The 23,091-nt window shown below is 35.6% G+C and overlaps 2 protein-coding genes across 5 annotated transcripts in view; one reads left to right on the forward strand and one right to left on the reverse strand.

Moving 5' to 3' along the window:
- Positions 1 to 23,091, forward strand: part of LOC108755064 (proto-oncogene tyrosine-protein kinase ROS) — a 38,209-nt gene that overhangs the window by 13,371 nt on the left and 1,747 nt on the right. The window contains exons 2-20 of one of the 4 annotated variants that reach the window (XM_018497815.1): positions 756 to 815; positions 8,749 to 8,808; positions 8,973 to 9,063; positions 11,909 to 12,138; positions 12,470 to 12,715; positions 13,599 to 13,746; positions 14,101 to 14,600; positions 14,846 to 15,135; positions 15,260 to 15,616; positions 15,847 to 16,150; positions 16,396 to 16,719; positions 16,958 to 17,559; positions 17,695 to 18,342; positions 18,534 to 19,921; positions 20,221 to 20,646; positions 20,818 to 21,041; positions 21,250 to 21,720; positions 21,957 to 22,320; positions 23,037 to 23,090. In XM_018497815.1, coding sequence (XP_018353317.1) covers positions 756 to 815; positions 8,749 to 8,808; positions 8,973 to 9,063; positions 11,909 to 12,138; positions 12,470 to 12,715; positions 13,599 to 13,746; positions 14,101 to 14,600; positions 14,846 to 15,135; positions 15,260 to 15,616; positions 15,847 to 16,150; positions 16,396 to 16,719; positions 16,958 to 17,559; positions 17,695 to 18,342; positions 18,534 to 19,921; positions 20,221 to 20,646; positions 20,818 to 21,041; positions 21,250 to 21,720; positions 21,957 to 22,320; positions 23,037 to 23,090 — 6,787 coding nt within the window. The remainder of the gene's footprint in view (positions 1 to 755; positions 816 to 8,748; positions 8,809 to 8,972; positions 9,064 to 11,908; positions 12,139 to 12,469; positions 12,716 to 13,598; positions 13,747 to 14,100; positions 14,601 to 14,845; positions 15,136 to 15,259; positions 15,617 to 15,846; positions 16,151 to 16,395; positions 16,720 to 16,957; positions 17,560 to 17,694; positions 18,343 to 18,533; positions 19,922 to 20,220; positions 20,647 to 20,817; positions 21,042 to 21,249; positions 21,721 to 21,956; positions 22,321 to 23,036; position 23,091) is intronic. The other 3 variants (XM_018497816.1, XM_018497817.1, XM_018497818.1) reach the window with 3 other exon arrangements.
- LOC108755066 (cAMP-dependent protein kinase catalytic subunit beta-like) lies at positions 9,581 to 11,450 on the reverse strand. The gene is made up of 2 exons (XM_018497819.1): positions 10,995 to 11,450; positions 9,581 to 10,300 (listed from the first exon to the last, which is right to left on the reverse strand). The coding sequence occupies exons 1-2, from the start codon at positions 11,346 to 11,348 to the stop codon at positions 9,581 to 9,583; spliced, it is 1,074 nt and encodes a 357-aa protein (XP_018353321.1). The 5' UTR covers positions 11,349 to 11,450.

Consider the following 23,091-nt stretch of genomic DNA (forward strand, 5'->3'; position numbering starts at 1 on the left):
GTCCAAAATTCCCATGGTGGTAACCAGCGACCACGGTTCACTTCGCACCCTTCTCTATTTGCGTTCAACTCTCCCTTCGCCGATCTCGACGCGACCGGTCTTTTCCAATTACTCTCAGTTCCATCGACTGCCGGACGTGCACCTGTGTCCCGGAAATGCGTAACGTACTACAGGTGCAGCCGCTGTAACGAGCTCGCGTTATCTGTGGCGTTGGCGAGCGGGAGGAGATGGCTCCGAGCACCTTGGGGACGATTATATTCGGCGATTCATTTCAGCGTGTCGCATCAAATACACGCACTGGGGGTGTCAATTGAACCGGATGGAACAGTTTAACATCTTTTAAAGACGGCAAGCGATTCAATTTATTTTCCACCGCCCCTGCGCGTAACATAATCGCGCTCACGTCATTATGTTCAACATCTCTCTTTTTTTTTTTTTTTTTGCGTTCACTCCATGGTCCCCCTGTATTCGCCATAATCGCGTATCACAACGATCGATGTAGGTGTCAACGTGATAGCTTGAAAATCAACGATCTAACGTGTCGAAGCGATCTATATTTGTATAATGTAAATAAATAAGAAGCGCGCTCCAAATACAGTCGAGACTGGATCTTGTTACTTGATAATAGTTCCATATAAATTATATATGACACAGTTTAACTTATTATTAATTTTCATTTTATTCTGGGGATAAGTTAAGATAAGTTTTGTTAAGTGAGACACTTGGTTTAAGATGAGATGTATTTTTTATTCTAGAATCGAACGGACGACCTGAGTTCAGAGGTAGGATGCGGCGTGAGATGCAAGATCGATCAGGTAAGAAGTTCCGCATCTAATTATTAATTTGCATCAAATCTCTGCAGGATGTGGGAAGTAATTCCCTTTGGAATTGTTGTACGAATTTTCTTCCCATTTGTCCGTCCGCTGGGGATTATTATGTGTTAATGGATAGTAATATCATATTCCAAGCAGCACAACGGCGCTTGCAAAGCGCTAAAAAAGCGATTATATGCACTTTTTTAGCACTTTATTAACGCTTTGTGAGCGCTGTGTGCTATTTGGGATGTATATCTCGTATTACTTCATAATTTATATAACAAAGGGAATAATTAATAGCGAATTCGATTGGACGCACTAGTGCATATTAAAATTGTTGTACACCGATTTAATCTCTGTAAAAGTGTAAATATTTCGGATCATAACATAACAGATTTCACTTGACAGCACAATAAAATGTATCGAGGGTTTTATGATTTAATTCATTTTTATATTTACATTAAACACACATTTTTATGTCAATTTGTGTACGGCGGCTTTAATTTACAGTACATACTGAGTGTATCCGATCGAATTATTAAGTAAACTTAAGTGAATGATATCAGGAAGATACGCTTTTCTTCTCTTGGGCTTCTTTAAGCATTAGTACATACGATGATTTTCAACAGGTTTTTTTACTACACACAAATTTTTCATTTTCATCACTTTAACGAATACAAAACTTATCAAGCGATTTTTTTAAATATCTTTAAAAAGTATTTGTGTATTTAAGAAACTTATACATAAATACTCGATGCTTCTAGTTTTTCGAAGAAAAGAATCGTGTACCGCATGGATGATCCAATCGTGTGTACTAAGGGTTAAAAGGGTTGGTCGTCTTGTCCTTTCCTCAATAAAACTTAATCGCATGCGATGTAACAAAGTTCGGGGCAATAATCGGGCAATCCTGGCGGGATAGTGCGATATACGCAAATGACCAGTGCGGACGTCGCAGACGAAAACGAAGGGACGCGGCGGTCCCTCGTTTACAATGAAAGTACTTCCGCTGGTGTCCCAGGGGGCCCCGCCACTCCTAACTCGCGGCGGCAGCGGAGATGGTGAATGGCAAATAAAAAACAACGCGCGGTCGATGAATGGGACGCAACGTGCGTACGTACGAAGCGCATTGCGTACGAATGAAAGAATGGCTCAGTCTCTCTCTCTTGCTCTCTGGTACGGCTTCGTGCTTTTAAATTGGATCGCGTACAAGTGCGACCGATGGCGGATGTCGCCAAATTACCGTGCGACTCCGGATTCACTCTCTCGCGCTTCGCCCGTCTCTCTCTCTCTCTCTCTCTCTCTCTCCCCCTCCCCCCCCATTTCTCTCTCAGTTCCTTTCTATCCGAAACGGAAGTGCGAATGAGAAAAACGGGGAAATTGAGAGAGTAACTGGAGTCGCCGCGCTTGTTGCATTTCCAGTTTCCGTCGCACGACGGGAATAATAAATAAGTATGATTCTTTGTCAATATTTACTTTTGTCTTTGGAAAGAGAGAGATAAATTAAACTATTTTTTAAAGTTATTTGATTATGAGAAGAAGATGGAGATCTAAATCAATAACATATATATCAAACATTCGACAAAAATACAATTATTTTGTAAAGAAAACTTTGAATTCTTTCTACATAAAGTTATAAAAAGTTATAAAGAAAAGAATGTTTCCATAAAATTACATTTCATAGGATTATAAAAGTTAAAAGGATTATTACAATTAAGAGAAATTACTTTCTCTTAACACTTGTCATTAGCTTATTATTTCAAAATCGTCAAAAATACACATTCCAATGAAAAGATTTTCGGGAGACCGGAAGGATATCCAGTAACGCGTGTCTCCAGGACAGGGAACGAGCGAGATAATTAACCTCGTAAAAAGAGAACAAAAAAGATCCTGGCGTGCCTAATTGTCGTGTCTGCGAAAAAAAAAAAAACATCAATGAGCGGACTCGTTCGTGCCGCTCAGGATATCGCGCGCGACTCTGCGTTCGTTGGACGCGTTGCGGAACGGGGCCTGGAAAACGAATTACCACGCGAATTGCGCTTAAAACGATTTCCTCCCTCAGCTCGTTTCACGGTTCGTAAGTCGCCAGTAACGCGTACGAGTAACGGATTGGGGCAACGTAGGTGGAGGAAGACACTTCGCGATCCTAGACATTTACGCGCTTCGACGCGACCCACTTTTTAGTCTTTAGCTAAATTATCGCGTTCTTTTGGCTGAGATAAACGATTTTGAATTTTTTAACTCCACTCGATTTTTGATCTTTCGACTCGCGCCTGAATTGCATCAGTTACTTTAGATTTTTTTAAATTTTAACAGAGCAATAATTAAATTCTGTCTTGTTTTTTATATATACAAAAAAGAAGAAGTAAAATATTTACTGCTAATTTATTTTTAGAAATCTACCTACGTAATTGATTTATCTAATTAATCGATATGGAGTATACTGCGTGTTTGTCAATCTCATTCAACGTTCACTCCATGATCAGCGGATTGACTTTACGTTTCTTCCGGTAATTTCACAGGTCGATAACGACGAATTAATACCGTTGGAATTTCTTTTGTTCGACGCCCTCTCATTTTTTTTTTTGGTTGGCTCTCGGATATTAATGTAGCCTTGCATCCCCTCGCCTCCGGAAATATCCGTCGATGACTACTTCCGATCTTTACGAAGAGTTTATTATTAATAAATTGCACTCGTTATTCGAGATAAAATATATTCAACGCTTTTTGTAACAAACAAGAAAAACAAAGGTATCAAAATGAATTAAATAAACTAGTTGCATGTTAAAATTAAATGTATAAGATATTTAAATCTTAAATGTTTTTCTTATGATACGCTTTACATAGCATTTTCTTTATGAATACTTGGAGAAAAACGTTAACCACGAATAAACAATAAACACTTATTTCCGTGTATCATGCGCCGAGAAACCAGACGATCGAGTGTGTTTGTCTGACAATGTAGTAAAGTGGAGGACCACTGACAGCGATGTATCCATACAAATGTCTCTGCTTGAAAGTGGTCACTGCCAGAAGCCACTTTGACTTGAAAATTACTGCCACGAGTGTAAAGATTGCCAGATGCTAACTACTACAACCTCAACTACTACAAACTAATGAATGAAAGAAAGAGATTTAGTATATTATTTGGCGGAATTTTTCTATAAACATCACCGTTATTATAAAAAACCTATTATTTATTAAACTATACAGATATTGGCATTTAAAAGTGATATTTAAACAAATACAAAACTGTACGTATATGTTGAAATAACAGCGAGCAAAATTCGAGATGTTGTATATATAATGTAACAAATATAATAATTTATCATTTATCAATATAACAAATTTTATTAATAAAAATGAAGTACTGTACGTTTTGTTTACACAGAATCTTCTTCACTAGTAATAATATTCATAAAGATTTTACACAATTAAAATATTAAAACGGAACATGAAAGTCTTTTTATCTTTATTAATAAAATTTGTCAGCCTAATAAATTACTTGACATATTACAACATCTCGAATTTTGCTCATGTTGACGTTATTTTTACGTATTGTTTTAAATGTTATGTGCCACATAATATTTACCTATTTTCAAGAATACATAACAATTTATATTACAACGTCTTATTTTAATAAATAATATAATAATATATAAAATATAAGCAGATATAAAAATTATCACAGATAATCAAAGCAAAACAGGAGGATCTTTTACCAGTATCTACTAAAAAATTTGACATCGATAATCGGTTTCATGTAAATCAGCAGCTCATTATAAAGACATTACTTAAAGAAGACGATCCGAGGCGCCGTTACCTTTTTTCCTCTCTACTCGTCTACGATTACTAGAGCTAGACTGAGAGCAGTAAATGGGGTTAAAGTAAAACGAGGAGAGGACAGATAAATGCTCGTTCGCGGTAGGACGAAGATCTACGATCTACGGGGAGCCGCGTATGTGGAGGAAGGGCCCAGCTGGGGGCATAATACCCGGTGAGGATTTAATGAGGAAGTGAGAAATTAGCGGCCGCTGCGCCGAGTCGCTCAGCTCGGCCATTTTCTACTGTCTGATAGTTTTGTCAACCCCCATTATGCGGATGGCTAGATCGTTTAAAAACTCATGTTTGACGAGGCACGTCGAATTAAAGCGCCCAGATGTTCGTTACAACGAATTAAACCTCGGAATCCGTACATCCTTTGCTTCACAGAAGGCTGATATTTTCTAAAGAGTAAAAAAAGTAAATTGATAATCTACTAAAAATAAGCTGTAAATTAATCGAAATAATCAAAAAGGGCGAAGAGTTGTACAACGATATGTCACTGCGGTCATAAATTAGAGATAAGACATTAATCAAGAGTTTTTTCCTCAGCGTACTCACATGATATGGAAACGTAAGTAAAATAAACATTTTACGTTTTAGCATGGCTCCTTAGCTATCAGAATTACAAAGCAAATTTTGATGCTAGATATACTCGAATTGTATACACTTAATTCAAACGTGTATAAATTCCAATGTTAGTACGTTTGAATATTTGTCTATTAAATATATATAAATAATATATTAAATAAGTTAAAATTTAAGTAAACCTATTTTTTTAAGTCTATTTTTAATTATTCGAAGAATCGCCAAAACTTTACGATATAGCAAGAATCGAACTTGCAAATGTTTTTTATCAATTTAAAATGCTAATAAAAGATTACTAAATACCGCTGACATAATTCTGCGATTAATAAAAACAAATTTATTTATAGCAGGAAATTAACGACTATGATTTGAGATGTGACACTCGATGATTTACCAGAACTGTCGCAGAACTCCAGCGTCAAATGATTATTAATAACGTTTATCTCTGGTACTGGAGGTTCCTTTCCTTCCACGGACTTTTCATACGAGCTGACCTATGTGATACCCTCGAACACCACCATATACACGCGTGTTGTTATGAGCGTATAATGCGTCTTGAAAGTTCCATCTACAGTTCACGTCAGACTTGCATCTTTTTTTAAGTATAATTATGAAACAATCTTGAAACCTAGCGTGCGTATTGAGAGATGAAAAAATCAAGAATTGTTAATGAAGACTAAACATAAGTCCATTATTAAAAAAACTGCCTGTGTCTGTTTACAGTTTTAGTTATTCGGATTTTTCACTATTATATTAACAATTAAGTGTAATTTTTTGCCAAAAATATAATGATAACATATAGTATAGGCTGTTTAATACGTGTGGATGATTGTAATTTTATCAAAAGAATTCGTAAACATCTCATTTGTGTCTGTTTTGATAGTAAATATATATGATGTAAGACAAAAAATATCGGTATTGAGAAATATCAATGTTATATCTCAGACCAATTTTTTTTTATTTAATTATATTTTTTGAGTGTAATTATTATATTTTTCTCAAAAAATATAATTGTTTTAAAACTGAAAAAAAAAAAACATTTAGCATAAATCAATTTGTAATCAAATTTCAATTAATTTTATAATTAGATTAAAAGTACGTCACAGTTCGCTCAAGGAAATTGGGTTTCTCGTACGATGTAATTTGCTTATTATTCTGCAATGCCGAGTGCAGTATTATTTATATGCGGCGCCTCTCAAACTAAGCGGAGTGTCGATCAGTTCGCCAATTGTTAAATAGCACCTCTTGTATCCGGAGGTTAAAATAGATCTATTATATATTACGAAATTATACTTTATTTATTTATTATTAAGGCCGATAAAATTATAACAATGGAGTGACCAGAAAAAAGTAAGGAGAAAGAAATATTGTTCTTTCGTGAAAAGTACTATTTCAATTAAATATATGTAATAGAAACTATGGAATTAAATCATCGTATCAATTATAATTGTTAAAAATGTGATAATTGAAATGTTCCAAAAACACAGCTACAGATCTATTATAGAAACCGCTACACTCTCAAAACACTCGAGAGACAAGTTGCTTCTGTATATTTATACTTTCAGTTGCATTTGAATGCTTGTTTCACTTTAAAGTTTTCTTTAAAAACTCAACGACACTTATACATCTCTGTCCGATGTATTGCATAAGAAATTTCTCACGTTTAAAAGAACAAAAATCCAGAACATTAAAGTTTATTCAAATTCCCTTTTAGCCATTTATTTCTTATGTAACTAATATTTATTCGTTTATCGCATTTTATATGTATAAATTTATAATTCAATAATAATACTAACTTTAAATGAAGAAATTAAATTAATACAAAAATCAAGCATATTATATGTCAGTATACATATAGCAATTAAATCTATATAAAGTAACTTAAAAAACTTTCGAACCTAAAAAAAAAACAATAAAACTAATCGAAACCAGACTAATGAGAATTAATAACGTGTTAATGAAGCGTACAAATATAAAGGCGACTTTTTCTCTTTTATTGATCCATGCATAAAGTATTAAACTTTAGAGTTCTCTTCTCAATAATAAGTTACATTCATCTTGATAAATTTATTCTCAGTCCCTCTGGGTTGTCATAAAATCATAAAACAGCACTCGCTAAATTTAAATATGTATTTTTATTTGATATGGACAGGGGCCTTCTCTTAGGGATTATTTTCAAGAGACTACCATGGCCCCGAAAGATTCACATCAATAAACCAAGATAAACAATGTGCATTGGCGTAGTGGAAGCTGAGCCGTACGCGTTCTCGGTTACAGCTGGCTTGTTGTCGACGACAAATGCCCACATCCTCTCGTGCAGAAAGTTAATGCGTTAAACTTCAGTTCGCAAATCCATGCCCGACATGGTACCATGCAACGAACGTCTTATGAACGTAGGCGTTACTTGAGGCACGTGCCAAGCAGCCCGAGATCGGCCACGAAAAATTACTGTTTCGCCACGTAGCGGCACGACGAGTTATGTCACTTTGCTCCGGATAACGTGACCCATTGTTCGACCACTTCCGGAGCTGTATTTTAACGAATTGTTGAACACTCGACGACCTTCGGTGGAAGGATGCGCACCGGACAGACCGATTTTCTACAAATCCAATATATACGCGTGATGCATTTCATTGTTTGCCCAGAACATTAAATGTGTTGAGATGAGATAGCTGCGAATATTGTACGCAATTACTGCGAAAAATTCTAATTATTAAAAGAAATAGCGCCAAATTAAAAATAATAGTAAGCCCTCGTGAAATAGATTTTGTTTTAAATGCCTTTAAAAGAGAAATATAAAAGTTATTTATATATTTATCAAATTTTATTTAGATACTGCGATATAATATTAATTACATAGGTATTTTACTTAAATTCATATCATTTTCAAGAGGAAAGACTTGTATAAAGACAAAGTTCGTCTTCCAAACTTGAAAATATTTTTATGGCCTTTATGTTTATATTAAATTATTTTTATTTCATTTACATTAAAATATTTTATTTTTATACATAAATGAATAGTTTTATTAAAAATAAAAATTTGACTGTGTAGATACAGGTTTGAAAATTATTTTAAACTATCAAAATAATTATGTAGGTACAAGCATGATGATAATGTTGCAAAAAATTTTTATATTTCTAGCAATTAGTTTGCGTGTCTAATATAATCTATATATTTTTAACGATCCAACAAAATTGTTTTTACATCTAGCTAATTTTTTAGATAATTTCAGCAAAACCGTTCATTACGTGTATTACCTAGCACATAATTAACAAAGTTTATTCATACAAAAACAACAACATTTGAAAAGAACTGTAGAAAAGAACTATAGCAAGAAGAATTCAACGTGAACATAAGATAATGCATTTATTTTATTAGAAAAAAGATCAAGGATAATGGTTTTCTGCATTTTTGGTTCGAAATTTTTTACAAGATTTAGAAAGACTGAGGTCATTTCTTCTACAAACACGTGAAATTAGAATATCTCCACTGTCGTTTTTCTTATCTTTATGTTTATTATTGCAGTGTACAAAAGGCTGCGAAGCATGGGAACAAGCGCTCGACACAAGCTGCCAAGCTGTTTGCGTTAGTATCGCAGTCATTTTTATTTTTATGACATTTATTATCGGAGAAACTTACGTAAAGCTGCACTATACTCGTAATGTAGTTTTTCGCACAGCAGTTTTACGTAATATTTTCTTAATTTATAGAAATAAAACTCTTAATGTCAGCCCGATATATGTTTACAGAATGGGACGCAAGAATTGTTACCACCAAAGGAATTGTACTGCGTTTTGGGCTGCCACGACGCGTTAAATCGTTACTTTCAACAGCTCAAAGGTAATGGTGTATCTCGCAAGATATTAATTTAAAATTATAAATTACTTGATAGCTGTACATTTATTATTACATAATAAATGTAATATACAAGTACAGAATTAAATTATTATTAGAAATCTTATCAGAGTAAACAATATTTTTATTTATATTTTTAATGTCAAAACGTAAAGCAACATATTACTTCAAACTTATAGTTAAATATTACTTTATGCAATCTAATTGTATTTAAGTATAGAGCACTTAGATACGTAAAAACAAGTACTAATATATATTTAAATTAAAAAAATGCATATCTTTAATTATGTACTTCCTTTTTCTCTCTCTTTTTTATATTATTACATAAAGTATTGTTCTGATATGCTTAAAGAATGTTGTTAATTAATAATTGCCATCGTAAATTAATTTTAATACGGACTTAGATTAAAAATACTTAAAGATATTTTCATACACAATTAACCGTTTTCACGTAATTCCATTATAATCTCTTATTTTTTATATTACTTTGCTAACGTTATTTTTAAAAATTTGCGAATTCCTTACTATACTGATCAAACGACGAAATCTTGAGAGGTACTTCATCGAAAAGATCGAAATTGGCAGTATCACCGCTGTTACTACAATGGGGAATAAAACTCGGCTGTACTTTCTGATGATAGATCTCGATCCAGTCAATAGATTTAAACCAGCGGTGCCTCTTGATGTCCATACTACCTTCTTTCAAATTGCCGTATCTTCTCGTCAGATCCACTTGCAAAATATGCTTCAGTATATCCCTCAACTCTTCTCCGAAATGATGCGCGAACTTGTATTTACCAGAAATGATCTTCTCGTAGATCTTCATAGGGTCGTGCGCATAGAAAGGAGGATATCCTGCGTTCATCTCGTAGATCAGCACACCAAAGCTCCACCAGTCGACGGCCTTACCGTAACCCTTTGATAAAATTACTTCCGGCGCTAGGTATTCCGGTGTGCCGCACAATGTCCATGTGCGAGTGTCCACCATTTTGCAGAAACCAAAGTCGGTCATCCTGATGTAGCCGGAGTTTTGTATCAGGATATTCTCCGGCTTCAAGTCTCGGTAGATCAAGCTGCAGTGGTGCAGATATTCCAAGGCTAAGGCTACTTGGGCGGCATAAAACTTCGCTAGCGATTCATTAAACTTCCCCATACGCCTGAGATGGGTGAACATCTCGCCACCCTGTGCGAACGGCATCACCATGTACACATACGAATTGTCCTTAAAATAGGAATTAAAACACGTTTATGCATCTGTTTTATAAAAGAGTTTTTTGGATATCTATTAAATATAGAGAGACTATTCGGTTTTTTTTAAAGCTATCGTTTTTTTTTTTTCAAAGAAGCTACACTCTAAAAAATATTGATGTGGATTTAACATCATGTAGTATTTATATAATTTTTACTTTGTGAAAAATAAAATTATTGAGAATAATGCGAACCTGGTGCGCTGCCACTATGCTACGCTCGCACTCTGTGAAAATTATATAAATCTATATCATAATAATATTGATATAAACACTAAGGATTATAAATCCATCCTGCTAATATTAACATTAACATGGTGAGAATTATGTATAAGACATCATATGTTATTAAATCTACACCAATATTTTTTACAGCGTACGCGATTTATCTCCATATTTTAATATATCATTAAATGCCAACGTTTTGTAAACATTGTAGTTCATTTCATATCGGCGAGAAACAATCCGATAAGCCGCTTCTCTGAAGGAGAAGTTCTGATAAAGTGAACTGTAATATTTACGAAACATTGTCGCTTAATAATGCATAATGTATCGAGACACGAAGATAATTAGATAACTTGCAAACTTGTATAACTTTTTTATGAATTTAATTTCTTGTTTTAAAAAAAGATTCTTCTGTATATTTACGAGATTTGAAAGATTAGTAACATTGCTACTTCGATTCTCAACCCTTGCCTTGAAGCTGAACTCCATGAAGACCAAAAAGGGAAAATTGATGGACTGCAGGATCCGTTTTTCGTCACGTGTGTGATCCACTTGTTTTGTCTTCACCAGTTTTGCTTTTTCGAGAATCTTCATGGCATAGTACGTGTTCGTTGACTTGTGCTTTACGAGTATAACGCGGCCGAAGGCACCGGTGCCGACAGTTCGGTAATGCTGAAAGTCATCCGACTTCCCCTTATCGTCCTTTTTCACCTTCCACTTTTCCAGGAACATCGTCTTCAGGTTGTCCAGAATTTCGTTATATTCCATGAACATCCGTTCTCTTTCAGTGTCGACCATTGTGTCGTTCAAATCACGTTTAACGCTTCACTTTCGAAGTGGAGGGTTAAGATGATACGATATGACAGGGCGTATTGTTTAAGATTGCTCTGCGTAACGATATGATCGTACATTGTTTTTCATAATTCCGTTGCGTTGCAGTATTATTTCTGCTCCTGCATTATTTATATCGAAAATTAAATTCTTTTTTTTTTTTTTAATTATGTCCACTTTCTGTACATGCATATACACTCCAGATCAAAAGTTTGGAAATATTTTTTAATAATTGACATTTTTGGGTTTGTTTAAAACTTAAATATCCAACAATGTGTTTTTTAACAATAATTCTTCAGACAATAATAAATAGTTATTCAATTATTGTGGATCTAAAGAATTATCATTAAAAAAAACGCATTATACTTATTTGAAAATAAATAAACCCAAAAATGTCAATTTTTTTTAAGTTTCCAAACTTTTGACCTGTAGTGCATTTATAGATATAAATAAAATTAAGTATTTGTACTTCAGTTATTGTATAAGGTTTTTTCTACACTAAATAAGAAAATCTTTTCAATGAACAGCGGAAATCGGCATTCCACCAGCGCCGGCATTGGTTGCGGATTCATTGACGGCGACGTCACTCAGTCTCGAATGGAAAGGTGTAGACATAGACAGACGTGCTGGCATTTCATACTTGGTGCAATGGAGATACGAAGAATTAGCTGAGACGTGGCAATATTGCCGCAATCAGTCATGGGGCGAAGGTGATCAGATACTGGTCGAGAACCTGCAGCCGTACACAAAATATAGGGTATGTAAGGAATGGAAAGAGAATGGGGCAAAATTGGAAGCATAATAATTGAACACGGAAACGAAGAAGGATTAATTGAGGATCTTCATTAATTACAAATTGAGAATTAATTTTCTACTCACTTGTAATACTTGAATAAATCACTTTTGCTTTCATATATTAACGAAATATAAAATTATTCCCATTATCCTTGAGAGAGATTCCGTCAATGAACGTTAATCTAGACTTAATGTAGACTTTAGGTGGAATATTCTTAAACTGTTGAACCGTTTCTTTCCTTACGGATACCTCTTCATGAAAACATTCATGAAACGAACGCTGGCGTTTACAGTTTCGCGTAGCGCTACTCCTGAAATCATCGCAACACAATCCAGAGCCGATCGTCTCAGCACCGAGCGTGGTAATATTAACATACGCGGCCGATCTACCGACATCAGCACCGGTAATTGTAAGAGCGGCGGCGGTAGACAGTTACCGCGTCTCTGTGTCTTGGGAACCAGGCCCATTCCCGAACGGGCCACTTTTGTCTTATGTCCTGCGTCTGCAAGGGGTTGAACACGGGTTGAGCCAGCTTAAGGTACACGCCACGCCAGAAAGTATACATAGTTTAGAGACATATTTATTCTACAGCCGAACTACATTTTAGTATATACATTGACGTGTCTTTCGCGTTACTTACTTGTGCACATTTCTTTTTTTTCTTTCAACCCTGTGCACTGCTATAGTCGACATTTTCATGCGCTTGCAAGGCGCATCGGCGTCGTCACGCTTTGCTGTACTACCTAACTGTTGTTTGCAAAAGAGCGATATGCAACTGGTTCTGCAAGGTAGACTCCGTTATCCTGTTTGAAGGTATGAAGTAAAAATTTATTGGCCACATCAATTAAATTTTAATTAGAAATCGCGATATAGAAGATAATGCTGCTACATTAAAAATATTTAAGATTTTTGCCGTCATGATATTGAACTACTTGATATCCTATAGATGAAAGCCAATAAATTTTTACTCCATACCTTTTAGCTTTTTGTGTTGCATACTAATACCAATTTACAAAGAATGCATGCTTTATACAAAGCATTAATGCCATGCAAAGTATTACTGCGCACGCTTGATATTCAAGAAATTTTTATTTCTTTAGTTACTCAGATAGCGTATTTTCTTATTTTATTTCAAGAAAGAATAAAAAAAGTCGGTGAATCGAGTATCGTAAAATCTTTATGCAAGCGCAATGGCATTAATTATTTGATCTTAACTCCGATTATATTGCTTTAATGGTAAATTCCTCACAACTTAATTATGGTATCTTCTAACATTAGTCCGACGACTTGCACGAACCAGATTATCTGCAAAAGTTTCTGGCATGGCGTTCTTTTATTCTCGTAACTGCATATCTACTTCCTAGCAATAGGGATACCATGTTTCCATGAGTTATACAGTATATCTTACATTTTATCGACAGGATATTCCAGTCTCCGAGAATACCGATCACTATATGTTTCAAAACCTCGAACCCAATCAGAATTATTCTGTTAGTGTGACTATGAGAAATAGTGTCGGCGAGGGTCCGCCTGCAACTATCTATATTTCTACGACTCCAGAACCTACCGGTACGTTACGAGAAAATTAATATATATTTAACATTAACCCAAAAAGAAATTTGTCACACGATATTTAACTTTTCAAGAAATAGAGAAACCTTCAACAGTAGAAAGAATACAAATCTTGTTTTCTGCCAAAAAAAATACAATAAAATACGTAAAATAATTTAAGATAAATATCGTCGATTTTATTATTTACTGACCAAATTTCATTCAAACAATCTAGCTTTTTAATGTACACTTTTACATTACCTGTTTTAAAGAGTCAAAGCACTAGCTATCAATTTTCAGACTTTGTAATTTACGTTTATGACATGAAAATGTTTTAAAGTGACTAATAAAACGAATAATGACAAATTTTAGTCAAGGATACTCAACAACCAATTCTCATCCTCGGTGGTGAGCATTTGGTCATGAAGCAGGGTGCTGATATGTTGGATGAGCCTAGCGTCGTTTACGAAACCAAAAGTGTAATCCGCGGCGTTGCAATACACGTGGCATCAGCTCAATTATTCGTTTCTACTTCGATGGGTTATGTGTACCGAACTTCGATCATCGAGCAATCCATACCGAGGGCCATTTTGATCCCCGACGGAGTGAACTTCAAACCTTTGAGCCTTTCCGTTGACTGGCTGAATCTTCACTTGTACGTCTTAGGAGAAGTAAAACACGCTACAACCGCGACGTGGCAAATAGCCAGATGCAATCTCGATGGCAAGAGTTTGACAGTGGCCGTAGCTGGACTTCTAACTAGACCCTCGCATATCGAGATTGATCCTTACAACGGATACCTTTTCTGGGTCACTAAAGCAGGACTGTACAGATTAGATTTAGCCGTTATCAGCAACGGTGTGAAACATGAGGTGCCAATTATTTTTATTTTGTCATCATTATATTATCAAAGCCTTTACTTTTTTAAATTATATTAAGAGACGCAAAATATTTATATATTTAAAATCGATTATTTTCGATTTTAAATGTATAAAGATTTTGCGTCTCTTAGTACAACACTTTAAACAAGCTTTAAAAATGTCACGATATTGATATAGTATAATAAAAAAAATAATTACCTTTTAAGAATTTCTTGATGTTATTTTTGTTTTTTTAGGTTCGACCAGATTTAATTCTCGAAGATGCTCATTTGGGTGCTTTTACGGTAGACCATACGAATTTTCGATTGCTCGTTCCTGATCACACTAAAAACACAGTGATATCTGTATCGTTAGATGGTCGCGAAGTTGTTAATCTTCGCCCGAATACGCAGAAACCGAAATTCAATAACGTTATTTCACTAGCTATGGCAAATGGACTCTTCTACTGGACTAATGGCGAAGAGGTCCTCACTGAAGGCTATCATGCTGGCCAAAACAGATACTTCCACAATTCCTATCCTGACAAGTAATATATTTTTTTTTAATTTTCTAAATGATTTTATTCAATTTTATGCGTTTAACTGCAAAATTAAAATATTAATTATGTTTAATAAAACATTAATAACGCATAACTATTCCTTTTCTTTTAGGTCTGACACTTCCTTTGTAAGTGTGACCGTATTGATGAATGCAAGTCAGCCGGTGCCAGTGCCAGTGAATCCACCGACAGGAGTGCAAGCTGTTCTAGGAGCGGAAAGGGCAAAGGTTTCGTGGCAAGCTCCTCATTTACTGGGTGGCCAAGGAAAGGGCGCCTGGCAAAACTGGTCATACGAGCTCGAAATCAAGGACGAATCTACTGGCGAAACTATTCACCAAAAAGGTATCGCCGGATCGTCTCATACTGTTCATAATTTGCGAGAAAGATCGGAATATTCAATCAAAGCCGCGGCCTATACCAGCGCCGGCAGAGGACCGTGGTCCACGGAGTTTCGAGGACAAACCTTAAGGTAACATTAATAAATAATTTTATTTGGCGAAATTTAATGAATAATAAATAATAAATTCAACATATCAGCTTTATATCATTTTGATTTTAACTATTTAAAAAAAATTATATTCAATGTTTTTTCGATTGCTTTTTTTAATTTAAGCTTTACATGCGTAGAATTTATATTTACAAAGTTTTTACACTTTGTGCCAATTATCTCAATTAGTAATTAAATGAAATTATATTTAGAAACGGTTCACACGCATCTATCTTGTGGTCGTCGAACGAAGGAATTTTGAGAAGCGACGTAACTGGCGAAAATATCGACACGTTGGTTAACAAGGCGAGTCTAAAGGAGTCCGAAAACGAATTCCATATTGTTGATATTAGCTGGTACAAGGACGTGCTGTATATAGTGGGAAATAATTCTGCATTGTATCGTTATAATGTCAGCAATCATCAGAAAACAAAACTCAACATACATTCGGTGGGAAGCGTCGCTGTGGACTGGATATCGAAAAAACTATATTGGGCAAATCCAAAACAGCAAATTGTAAATATAATTAGATTTTTATTTTTGACCCAAGTACTTAGTCTTCTTAATTTAAAACAAATTAACTATATTAAATTCCATTATTTACGTTCTTCATTGTATTTATATATATATAATTAAAAGCAAAAAATATTTACAGAATATGCATTACATTATGAGATTCTATGATTGCCATTTAAATCTTTAGTGGTTGTAAAATTTTCATATTATTTTTATATTTTATGAATATTATTTTCAATATACAGATAACAAGAGCGAACCTGAATGGATCTCAGCAAGAGCCGATGTCCATCTTAGCAATTGTAAAAGAACTCATGATTGATTCTCTCGAGGCGTACTTGTATTGGTCCACTGGTCACGCAGTGGAAGTTGCGCGATTGAATGGGCAAGACAGGAGATACTATCACTTGGATGAAATTTTCAATGGAAAGCAAGTAATGGGATTAACTCTCGACACTGAAAACAGATACGTTTACTGGATCGTTCGAAGCTACGAAAGTGGATCCATTGTCTTCCGTGCACCTACATCCGAAAGAATTTCAATGAATCAAAAAATCACTCCAGAAAAGGTACATTTTATGCAATCAATTGGTTTTATAAATTATTTTTAAATATTATGTAGTATACTTGTATATCATAATAATCATTTGTTATATTACTTAATCATTATTTTAAGTGATAAAATTATACATCTCGCGGCAACAACTTTAATTATTTTTTAATAATATACAATAATTAAGCATAATAAAAATAAAATAAATGGTTAAAAATAAAAATAATATAAATAATAAATTTTTTAATTCAAAGGTTTCTGCTTTGCAACATCCAAACATGCAAGGACCTTTGTGCTATTTTTCTGAGCACCTATTGTGGCTGCAGGACGACAGAAACGCAGTGATCGGTGATCTCTCCGGTCAGAATACCGCGGTAATCAACGGAATCACTTTGTCCAGCTTGTACATGGTAACCATTACGGATCCCGCGCATCATCAGTATCCAAAAAATCTGACGTCAGAAACAGTGGTAGTTCTACCGAACGCAGTTGATTTCGATAGCATAAGAGTTGAAGGTACCTGGAGAAACTTCAACATATCATGGGACCCCGTGAAGAATATCAACTACGGCACGGTTTTTTACGAAGTGAAATTCGCGGATTACATTAATACGAATTCAAACCCGGAAATCACGATCGAAACGACAATGCCATACAACAATTCGGATCAGATCCTGCCCTATTCCGTTCTGGAAGTCACTGTAAAGGCATTTACTTATTGGGAAACGGCGCACCATTCTCGGAAAATCCTGAGATCTCCACAGAGTGTACCGAGCCAGCCAACATCTCCCAGAGCGTTTGTAGAGTTCAGCAAGAAAAACATACACATGGACATGAAAGTTTGGTTGATATTTAGGTATAGAATTTAGAATCTTGTGCTTATATATACTTTTATTTTCTTAGATTTGTATATATCTTGTACAAATATGTATAACATTTAATTTCGCTACAGATTCGCGATATAGAAACGTTAAAATATCTTATTTCACAGATGGAATCCGCCCGAGTTTACAAATGGAGTAATTCAAGGATACATTGTCGAATGTTGGCATATCGTGAACGAAACGGAAGTATTTATCTGTAACAACTGCAGCATCGAAACTACCACGCTGGAGTATGCGACGTCTAATGTAACATCTAACATGACCTATTACTGCAAAGTAAGAGCATATACTAAGATCGGTGCTGGTCCTTACACGAATCCTATCAATGTGTCGACCACATACGAGAATCCGGTGCCAAAATTATTAGTTGCCACAAATGACGCTGTGAGATTGTCAGACTTGGATAGAAAGATCGATAATACAATCACCAGGCACGTCGCGAAAGAGATCGATTACTTGGGAGAGGAGGATAAGATTTACTGGATCAGCGAGATGCAGGAATTGGTGACATCGTTGACAAATGGAACCAACGTGACAAAAATACTCCGTCTAAACAGAACCAATACGCACAGCCTCTGCGTCGATTGGATAGCAAGAAATTTGTATTGGGTGGAAGGCGAAAACAAAGACAACAACAGAAACAGTTATATCAAAAGATTGGATTTAACAATGTTGCAGGCAGGCATAATCAAGTACAAAAATATCTTAAGAAGAGGAGGAAGTATTACAGTTTTAGATATCTTGCCATCTCTGGGGTACGTCAATATTTCTATCTATCTAAAATATTCAAATTAATTGTTATTTTTTAATTATTCAATATGCTCACTGTAATCAAGATAAATTATAACTTAAAAAGCATGAATGTAAAAAAAAATGTATATAGTTTTGATTATATTTATTTTAAAATAATATTTAAAATTATTAGAGGAAATAAAATATTTTTCAGGTCTTTATATTGGATTGAGCCAAATGACAGTATAATGCAGTCGGATTTCGAGGGAAAAAATGTACAATACTTTTTTGGAAATAATGATAGCACGTGTACTTGTCCGCAAAAACCAAAAAATGTATTCACATTCACAATTGACAAAACCAATATTCAAATACCGATGATGTATTGGACATCGGATGAGAATCGATTAAACGTAGCTGATATTTACGGCTGCACGTGCGAAATGATATTAAGAGCAAGTTCCAATATACAGATTTTGACGGTCGATAAAATAAACATATATTGGTACGATGGACAAAATCAAATCCATTTTTTGAGAAAGAAATATTTCTTCATGAAGAACAAGGAAAATGCATTCAATCCGGAAGTGAAAAACTTCTACCTACCTAATGTAAATCGAATCACAGCCTTTGGTACATCCTTGCAACCCTATCCCATCATGAAATGCCTGATACCCCGTCAAACAGTTTATAATGTTGAGAGGGTGAACGAAACAGCGAATAGCATCATTGTTAGTCTTCCGGAACCGAATCCTGAATACAGATGTCAAAAGTATAGTTTACCCACTACGCTGTACACTATCAATGTGTCTCATTGTTTGAAGAATGAATCCAGTAAGTGTGAGGAGATCAGTGTGCAGACGTACGAGAGGCGTTACGAGATTCAGAATTTAAAGCCATTCACGGAATACAAGTTGAAATTGGCACTGAGCAATTTATACGAAAAGACATTGAAATTCGGCGAGGAGGTGATGCTGAAGACCAGCGTGGGCAAGCCCAGCAGGCCCGAGAATGTTATGGTTCAGGCCCTAACACCAACGTTGGCGGAGGTCTATTGGATGCCACCCAAGATGCTGAACTCCGCAGTGGTGCACTACGAGGTGCATTGGAGGTCGAATGATCTTTTGCAGAACGGCATGCGACAGAAGGGCGAGCAGCTAATCGAGAAGCCCAAACGTACAGCGGATGGCAGGTTTTTCACAACGCTACAGTCGTTGTTGCCAGGGCAGGAGTACCTGGTGTACGTACGCGTGTATCCTGTCAATTTCCACGACTTTTACAACGACAGTCTCAGGCAACGCATCCGCATGTACTCGGAGCCAAATAATTTAATAATGAACGGAGTCAGCGTAAACAGCATGAACATATCTTGGATCCCGACCGTCAATCTAACGATTGGTTACATATTGGAGTACCAAGACGTTGCAATGGAGAAGTGGCAAGTCGTGCAACACGTTGAGGTGTACGAGGACCAAGTGATGTATCGTATAGAACATTTGCAGCCACGCACTTTATATAAGTTTCGCTTGAGACTGAAATATCCCAAGTATCAAGATTTCATATGGGAACCATCCGATGGGAGATTTACATTTCAAACACTCGGTAAGCATGCGTGATCGAGACATTATTAATATTCCATGCTTACCATAAGCATATTTTAATATTTTTATAGAAATGAATAATTGAGTTATAAAGTTTTAAATAGAAGTAAGTATACTCTCTAAATTCTTTGGAGTGAAATTTCACTGTTAAGAGTGAAAATTGAACTAGTCTTGAAAAAGAGTGGCTCGATTTTCAATCTTTAAGAGTGAGATTTCACCCTTCAGTTTAAAATTGATTCAAGTTTGAAAAAGTACTGAAATAAATAAAGAGAAACTTAAATTGGATTTCGTGCAATAAAGGTGACGTCCCGAGCGCTCCAGGGGTGCCTGTGGTAACAAAATACCGAAATTCCGTGTATCAATTAAATTGGGAACCCGCGCAAGCTCATGGCTCACAGGTAACTTTGTATCGATTGGAAGGCTTGGTCATCGACGACAGTTACAAGCAAGATGACGGGAGTAAAGAGAACGAGCACTGGGATTTATATTATAATGGAACGGACAATTATTGGATAATCCCCGGAGACGTGGATCAGAAGTACAAGTTTCGCGTGCAAGCCAAAAATGCTTATGGTTTTGGCGCTTGGAGTAAATCGAGCGCGATTATTGATCTAACAGAGTTTGCTGGAGGAATATTGGCTACGCAACAGCATCTACCGCTGATGCTGAGCCTCATCGCGATTGTTATTACCATAATGTTCGTGTGCTTTTGTTATTTTTTCTGCCGTAAGTATACTTGCTATGATGTTTGTGCTTTCAATTACAAATTAATTAAATGATAAAATAGTATTTTCCAAATTAAACTTAATAGAAGACAATTCATATTTAATTATATATTTATTATATGTCTATTTGGCAATATGTGATATCAGACGAGTATATTATGACGTTATCCAGCAGTGTACCGACAACGGAAAGAAGACAAAAAGACAGTTTTACCTCCAATAGTGTCCGATGTCGAATTAGCGACCCTCCGCGAGATCCCTCGCGGAAACTTCGTTCAATCTAACGCGCTTTACGCGTCTACGTTACAAAATGATCCGGATGATTCTGCACTGCCCAAAATCAGACAAGAGCAAATCACGTTGGCAAAGTTCCTAGGCAGTGGCGCATTCGGAAAGGTAAGATTTAATCCTAAAATACAAAAAATAATTTTAAAGGGCTAAGAAATAAAGAAATTAAACTTGCACCTTTAGTTCTTTTTCTAATGTCTGAGGTATTTTAAGATAAAATCAGACATGAGAAAAGAATTATTTTTGCAATATTAAAATTTAGAATTTTTTATACATGATTTATATATTAAATCAATTCTAAATCAATGTCTCGCAGGTATTTCAAGGAAATGCCAAGGATTTAGAAGGACCGGGCATAACGCCCGTTGCCATAAAGATGCTACGAAAAGACGCCTCTTCGCAAGAGAAGACAGAATTTTTGCAAGAGGCAAGGCTCATGAGCCATTTTCGCCATAAACACGTGCTGAGGTTACTGGGCGTCTGCTTGGATACAGATCCTCCGTTACTCGTGTTGGAATTAATGGAGGCTGGTGACTTGTTAAGTTATTTAAGAGAGAGCCGGTCCTTGCAACTCACGGACCCGCACGCTCTGCGTCTGCAAGATCTGCTGGCCATGTGCGAAGACGTCGCACGTGGCTGTCGCTACCTGGAGGAGTTGCATTTCGTGCACAGAGATCTCGCGTGTCGAAATTGTCTGGTGTCTGCGAGAGATCGAGAAAATCGCGTCGTGAAAATCGGTGACTTCGGACTAGCCAGAGATATTTACAAGAATGACTATTACCGCAAGGTCAGAGACTTTTGGATAAAATAAGAAACTTCATAAACTGCTCTCTTTCATTTTCACATCAAAATAATATTATTTACCTCTGTGCAGAAGCGAAGCTTAAGAAATATTTCTCTTTCTGAGAACGAGAAATTGAACGTTGTACAATTTAATTCATACTCGTTTCTAGAATAGATATTATTCAAATAAAAGAAAGAAAACAATTTTTTTAATTAAAAATAAAAAAATGACAATTTCAGGAAGGAGAAGGTTTGCTTCCTGTTCGCTGGATGGCTCCGGAATCCTTAGTGGACGGGGTATTCACTTCACAGAGTGATGTTTGGGCATTCGGGGTGCTAATGTGGGAAATTACGTCATTGGGGCAACAACCCTATCCTGCCAGGAACAATCTGGAAGTGTTACATTACGTGCGTGCAGGCGGTAGGCTGCCGAAACCTCTCAACTGTCCTCCGACATTACACCAGCTGATGCTGCGTTGCTGGAGCGCAGCGGACGCCAGACCGAGCTTCAAAATTTGTCTCGAGAGCATCGTCGTTTTGAGAAGTCACATAGAAGACGCGGTGCTGAGCCCAGTGCATGCTGGGCATTATCTGGCACGCAGAGGTAAATTAATATTAATCCTTATTTGCGCGCATATTTCTGCATGGAACGAGGAATCTTTGCAAATCAATAGAATGTTGATTAAAATTATGCAATTTTTTATTCCCCCGCATTATGAAACAATATATCTACGAATCATTCGTCTTAATATCATGTATGTAACGGCTACTATAAAAATTTGCACATAATACATCGTTTACACACAATGTATAAGTGTGAGAAATATTTCTTTGGAAAACACACACACACACACACACACACACACAAAACAGAATTCGTAGAATGGAAAAGCTGCAAGGAATAAAAAGTCTTTTTTACTTCGTAAATTTTCAGTATATATCAGCTAAAAGTAACACAACATCAACATACAATTTCACACTCAACAATTTGAATATAACAAATATATTACATAATAGTTACGTTATTCAGTGTAAAATTATAATATTGATATTAATACTTTTGAAGTTTACTGAGTTATGAATATTAGAAAAATAAAAAAATCTCTCGCAAATTATTAGATTAATTTACAGTGTAGATTTCGCGTTTCTTATACCGCGAAAAATAAGCATGTTTTTCATACATTCACATAACTCGACATTGTCAAATCATATGACGAAATCCGTTTTGTCGTGAAACTTCTATCATCCTTAAAATGTATTGGAATATTACTCTCTATCTGCTTGAATACATATTGATCATTGCATGGCTCGTGCTTGCAGGCGTGTCTAACATGGCTTACTTTGCTGACGAGAATCAGAATCATAATAATTCAGG

This window comes from Trachymyrmex septentrionalis, unplaced genomic scaffold (genome assembly GCF_001594115.1).
Source record: "Trachymyrmex septentrionalis isolate Tsep2-gDNA-1 unplaced genomic scaffold, Tsep1.0 scaffold83, whole genome shotgun sequence".
Classification (NCBI taxonomy): Eukaryota; Metazoa; Arthropoda; class Insecta; order Hymenoptera; family Formicidae; genus Trachymyrmex; species Trachymyrmex septentrionalis.

Bases quoted from the DNA above. Each gene is read 5' to 3' on its own strand.
- LOC108755066 (XM_018497819.1), bottom strand. From the start codon at position 11,348: ATGGTCGACACTGAAAGAGAACGGATGTTCATGGAATATAACGAAATT. The intron at 10,301-10,994 runs GTTACTAATCTT...TCCTATTTTAAG, and splicing joins TTGAGAATCGAAGTAGCAAT to GACAATTCGTATGTGTACAT.